We start from the raw sequence: 6,512 nt of genomic DNA on the forward strand, positions 1-6,512 counted from the left end.
ACATCTGTCATTTCCTGATTTGTTAATTTTAGCCATTCTGACTGGTGTGAGGTGGTATCTCCTTGTGTTTTGATTTGCATTTCCCTGATGCTGAGTGATGCTGAGCATTTCTTCATGTGTCTGTTGGCCATTTGGATGTCTTCTTTGGAGCAATGTCTGTTCATGTCTTCTGCCCATTTCTTGATTGGATTATTTGTTCTTTGGGTGTTGAGTTTGGTAAATTCTTTATAGATTTTGAATACTAGCCCTTTATCTGATATGTCATTTGCAAATATCTTCTCCCATTCTGTTGGTTTCTTCTGGTTTTGTCAACTGTTTCCTTCACTGTGCGAAAGCTTTTTATCTTGATGAAGTCCCAATAGTTCATTTGTAAATTAGATTTTAGGAGAAACAAAAAGGAGTTCTTTTTTTATTCCCACCTTCTTCACCCCTCCCCCCCATCTTAGAACTTGCTTGTTGATCCCTTAGATATTTCTAATGAAAAGTAAACTCATTGCAGAAATAAGAGCTCACCTATTTACTCTCTATTTTAGACATAAGGAAACTGAAGTTCTGTGAGTACATCACCTGAAGTCAGAGAACTAGTACATATCAGGAGACTGGTCCTCTAACTCCTGGCATTGTGCTGTTTATACCATATGTTATCTCCCCTGAACATATGCTAACATACCATTAGCTAACTTCCAATCAGTATCCACCCAAATAAATTACAGGTTCTTTCAGGGCATTGGCATTTTCTTACCCAAAGCTTTGAGAGATGGCAACTGTATGAGCCAAGATGGTAAATTATCTGAATGGGGTGGAACTATGAATCTAAATCCAAGAGACAGAATTAGTAAGGCTGAATGAAATCTGCATTTAGAGATAACATGTCAACTGCATAAATGCCAAACAGGGTTATTTCTAACATGCCAACAGTCCATGTGAGAGAAACAGGCAGTTTCATGGACTGCTTCAGGCAGGCAGACAAGGAGAAACTGTCCAGATTAAGAGACATAATAGTTCCTGGTGCTGTGCTGTGCACACCACATCTGGAGAGCCAATCCAAGCGATTTGTACCTGTCAGAGACCTACAGCTTGTTCCGTCTGGAATACAAGTCCTATAGGTCAACCTTCCTCCTCTGAATATTCCCAGCTTCTAACTAAGGATCCTGTTCTCTTCTGCCTTTCCACAGCCTTATCTCCACCCTCCTGCTGTGGCCCTTCTGCCCTTGTCTCATGGTAGCCATGCCCTTCTCCATGGTTCAGTGGTCCTCTAGCATTCGACAGATTTATGTCGTCATTTCTGGCATTTAGCTAATCCCCATTTAACCCAGCTTTTACTTGGCTATGGCTATCTATTAACACTCACTAAGCACAACCCTATTTTCAGATATTTTTTACTATGCACGTCGGTCTTCTCTGCCACAGAGTGAACTCTGTGCCTGTAGCATCTGCACTGCATGTGTTTGTTTTCTCATGACAAGTTGGTTGTAGGTAAAGGAGAAGAAAGACAGCCTTTAAGGGACAATGAAGGGAGAGGTAGTTGGAGCAATAAATGAACACTTCTCTGAATTCTTGTAGTCTATAAAGCTGTTGAGAAGGCGAGCTTGAGTTTGCAGTCTACTCTTAGTGACACTTAAGTGTAGCTGTAGAGACTGGGGTCTGTTTTTGAAGTGCAAAGAAAACGCTGTGTTTGTGAAATCTGCATCTGTTGCTGAAGTTTAGCTCATTCTTCTTTGACCTCAAACAGCCCTGGAGAGATTAATACCCATTTCTGATTAAATTCTCAGTGTGTAGTGTGTACTTTTTCCCACAGCTTTAAGTGGTGACAGAGAAGAAATTAATAAAGAGAATGAATCTAAGAGAGAGAAAAGCAGTGGAGGAACATACACTGAGGAACGGTAAGAAAAGCATTTGTCTTCAGAGCCAGAAGACTCACCACAGAGTTTTAGCCTCTATCAGAAAATTGAGGAAGAAGAGTGAAAGTCTCTTCTGAACTGTACAGAGACCATCCGCTTCTCTCTTCTGGCTGAGGTAGTACTGCCTTGACCTATCATGCCTGTGTCCTGTAAGGCAGCTTCTCTGTACCTTTATTTCTTCATCTGTAGAATGGGCTGAAAATACCTGCCCTCTTCTGCATGGGGATCATGTAATGATCGAATGAAATAACAGGCATAAGACATTTTAAAATGTTAAAGAACATTGCAGATACTGGATAATCATCTCCTCCTCCTGTGTGACTCATTAGATAACCTTGCTTTCAATTCTTTATGTTGTTGGGCCCTTCTTAGGTCAAATTATAGGTGTTAGATTGTCCTTGCTCCAGCAACTTTGATTACCAGAGACTGACTTTTGCCTCCCGCTCTGAGTTTCCTAAACCCATTTTCTGTATCTCCCTCATATCCCCACTTGTCATCCATTCTTTTCCTTTGTAAAAAGTCTTGACACTGGCTTGTTCTCTCCTCTGTTATTGAAGTCTCTATTCTGTTGCCCTCAGCTTAATATCATTTACTTTTTTAGGTTCTTATTGATCTCCTGACATCCTTTATCTTAATTCTTTGGTTTCAAGCAGATACAGCCAGCCATACATTTTTTTAAATAGCCAAAATGTAATATCTGCATTGCATTTTTTTCCTTTGGCATTTTCTCCAAGGGCTAATACCCTCATGCTGCCTAACATGTGGCTATTTAGGGTACCCCACTCTGAGAAAAATGGGCCAGCCCTTTCCTATCTATTTTATTTTTTTAAAGAGTTATTTATTTTTTGAGAGAGTAGGCGGGGAGGGGCAGAGGGAGAGAGAGAGACAGTCTTAAGCAGACTCCACGTTGAGCTCAGAGCCTGATGCAGGGCTTGATCTCATTGCCCTGAGATCATGACCTGAGCCGAAAGCAAGAGTTGGATGCTTAACTGACTGCGCCACTGAGGCGCCCCCCAATCTATTTTAAAACCTATCCATTCTATACCTTATCTGTTAGGATTTTGCCTTTGAGTCATAATAAATGTATATGTCAGTCTCTCACCAACTTACTACTCCTTAGGAGCCGATATGTATGCATTTTAACAGGAGTCTTCTAGAGAAAAGACTATAATCCAAAGGAATGAAAGTTGTTTAATAGTGGAAGTAGCCCCACGGGATGTGGTAAGCATGCAGTCCCTAGTAGTGTTTCAGCTAAGGCTGGTGACCACTTCCCCAAGTTGAGCTAGATTCCTGAGTCCTTCCAATTCTGAAAAATCTATGAGTGACTATAATGGTGGGAGTTTCAAGCACTTTGGCAAGCCAGTTCCAATCTCTCCCTGTACTTACTTTCTCTGTTTGGGTCTCTGTACTCCCACCTCTACAATACAGACTATTCTTTCAAGCTTTCCTAGCAATTGCCAGTTGCCTGTCACATCTAAGAGCATTTTCTTGGCAAACTACCATTCTGCATGAAAGGGAGGATTGGGATTGCAAAGTGGATTTGATAGTTTACCACCCAAAGTATATTAATTGTGAGCTTTGTACTTTGGCAATCATAATTTACACAATAAACAAAGTCTATTTGGTTGCTAAGCAACACCTTTCCCTCATTCTTGACCTCAGTGGAGGTATTTGACCTCTGGACTTAAGAAATCTTAAGTTCCACCCTGTTTGCAGAACATGCTTTAGGGCCCCGGCAGGAACAACTATTATTTCTGCCCTGTACTTACCTCCCTTGGCTCAAATCTCACCTTCCATATCCTCATCTCTGACATGAATCCAGAACACCTTTGGGTGTTCTCTCAGCATAACTCAGACTCATAACCTCAGACCAGGTACTCCTCACGCTTCTGTGGAGATTCCCCATGCACTGAGGCCTCACACCAGGAGCAGCTTCACCAGAACCTAATATAGATTCACTTCTAGTCAGCCTCCAAAGGAAAGCTTCCCTTTGTAGCATGATGAAGGCTCAACAGATCCTGTGTCTAATATAAATAATAAGACTACCTACTTTATAACAAGATATGACTCCTTCGAAGGGTTTTAAATTTGGGAATATGTTTTACATGCATGTACAAAATTGGGAACATTTGGAGACTATTTCTCTACTATTATTTAGATAACTATTATTACTCAAAGGAATTTTCCCTCTAGGAAAAAAGCAGGTAAATTTGTTAAGAACTCTTTCTTGTGAGAGCATAATTAATTGAAAGAGCTTTTTATTGAAGAAAAAAAAACACCTTTTAGAGTATTGTAGTTGTATATTGTAGTTTTATATTCATTCCCAGTTCCTCCTAAGGCTTTTATAATATGTAGCCATTTGTGGTAGTTTCTAATGTATAAATAAATGATACCATTTTGATTTTTATCTTTAATCTTATACCTGTTGTAACCATTTAAGTAGATAGCTATTTTCTTGAAGAATCTAGGCTTTTCTGGTTCTTCCTGACCCTGAGGCTTAATAACATAGTAGGCAAAGAAGAGTAAAGGAGATGGGTGGGAGAGTGTATTAACACCAAGTGACCAAGTAATAAATGTGGCTGTATTTTTATGCAGTAGGAACGAAGGGCATATACGACCAAGACATTCAGTCATTCTCTTTAGAAGGCAGAAAATATATGACGTGAGAGTGGTAGGAAGGGAGACTGGTTGCTTTAACTATCAGGAAAGGGAAAGACACGTCACTGTAAATGAACTTGGAGAAATGAACTTGGAGAAAAGAGAAAGACACATCACTGTAAATGAACTTGGAGAAAAATCCAAAACAATTGGATTTCCCTTTCCTTCATTAAACATGTAATCCTCTTGTTGCCCCTGTGTCTCTCTCTGAATCTCCCATAGCTTATATATTTGCCTCTGCCTCAGATTTGTTCCTTCAAGGACACTCTGTCCACTGTGGCACGAAGGGTAAAAGCCACAAAGGCCCATTGTTTGGCTCTGTCATCTTTTTACCACCCCTTGGCTTACACTGTATTTGTGTTTTATTTGCAGCTCTGTGGCTGTCCTCTCTATTGGAAAGCCCCCATGTTCAGGGCTGCCGGGGGAGAGAGGACAGGATTGGTGTCAGCACAGTCATTCATTGCCATGTGGAGAAAGTAAGTATACGAGCAGTCACTCCAGGGCTGGGCAAAGAATTGTCTGGTTCTCACAACGTGCTTTATAAAGGTCATCTATTTTACTCATTTGTTAATTTTACTTTACCCTTTATTTCAACAAGTAAAATTCAGTGATTCACAACTATTCATAACCACACACAAATTTTTTCCATAGTCTTTACCTTACAAGTCTTTTATCAGTAAAAGAGATCTTCAAAGATACCTTTCTCGTAACTGTTTGATAGTTTCTTAGTTTTGCTTGTTAAATGTGGGTCTTAGGATTTGACTCTGGTAACAGTGACATAAAAGTAAAGACTCTCCTTTAAGGGGAGCAGACCACATGTGTCATCTGAGGAATACAGCTTCCATCCTCATGATCCACATTAAAATTATATCTAGTTGATTTATTAAAAATAACTGAATTCTAGTAGATTTTAATCATTCTTTGAAAGCTCCAGTTAAGAAACAAATATGTACATCCTGACATACCCCCCTTTTTTTAAATTCCAGTATAATTAACCTACAATGTTATATTAGTTTCATGTGTATAATATAGTGATTCAACAATTCTATACATTATTCAGTGCTCATCCTAAGTGTACTTTTTTTTTTTTTTAAGACTTTTATTTATTCTGAGAGTGAGAGAGCATGAGTGGGGGGGATGGAGGGATGGGGGGCACAGGGCAGAGGGAGAGGGAAAAACAGACTTCCAGATGAGCAGGGAACTGACTCAGGGCTCCATCCCAGGATCCTGGGATCATGACCTGAGCCAAAGGCAGATGCTGAACTGCTTAAATGACTGAGCCACCCAGGCGCCCCCATAAGTGTACTCTTAATCCTCTTTACCTATTTCACCTCTGATGAGTTTTTTTGAATTTCTTCTTTCTTTTCTTTCTTCTCCCTTTCTTCTTTATGAGTTATTTCTTGAAATATTTATACATTTTAAGAGAATGTCACAGCTTGCTTCTCCTACCTCTTTCAACTGACCAGCCTTTTTTTTACATATGTTCTGCTCACCTTTTTTGGGTTAAATTTTAACCCTTCCTGGTAAACTGTTGGGAAATGCTGTTCACCTTTTATCATTTAAAATCAACATATAATAGCAGAACTAAGCATACAGATTCCTTCTAATCCCTTCATGCCACCTAAAAGCCCTTAGTAGTATAATGCTTGAGAACATAGTTGGTTCTTATTTTTAAAAATCTAGCAGCAAGTTGAGTTCACCAAATTCTTCCTGCATTCTATTAGAACTACAGTGATTAGAGTATATAGAACTTTTACCAGTTAATGAACTTATTTTAAAGAAACACACCAAAGCTAAAAGTTAAAATGCTTCATGTTTTCCAGGTAAATTTTAGTGATTTTGTTACAAGGAATAGTTCTAAGTTGTCTGAATACCAAGAACTGAAAGGACCCTAGGAGAATCATTCTTCTTACACCATCTAGATGACACTTCAAAGTCAGTGCTGTAATTGCA

General features: G+C 39.4%; 1 protein-coding gene across 9 annotated transcripts in view; it reads left to right on the forward strand.

Moving 5' to 3' along the window:
* The window catches only part of PPP2R3A (protein phosphatase 2 regulatory subunit B''alpha), a 200,632-nt gene that overhangs the window by 83,334 nt on the left and 110,786 nt on the right, over positions 1 to 6,512 (forward strand). For all 9 annotated transcript variants that reach the window (XM_081826702.1, XM_081826717.1, XM_081826737.1 and 6 more), the window contains one exon: positions 4,932 to 5,035. In XM_081826702.1, coding sequence (XP_081682828.1) covers positions 4,932 to 5,035 — 104 coding nt within the window. The remainder of the gene's footprint in view (positions 1 to 4,931; positions 5,036 to 6,512) is intronic.

This window comes from Leptonychotes weddellii, chromosome 1 (assembly GCF_054177405.1).
Source record: "Leptonychotes weddellii isolate Sample4059 chromosome 1, ASM5417740v2, whole genome shotgun sequence".
NCBI classification, from domain to species: Eukaryota; Metazoa; Chordata; class Mammalia; order Carnivora; family Phocidae; genus Leptonychotes; species Leptonychotes weddellii.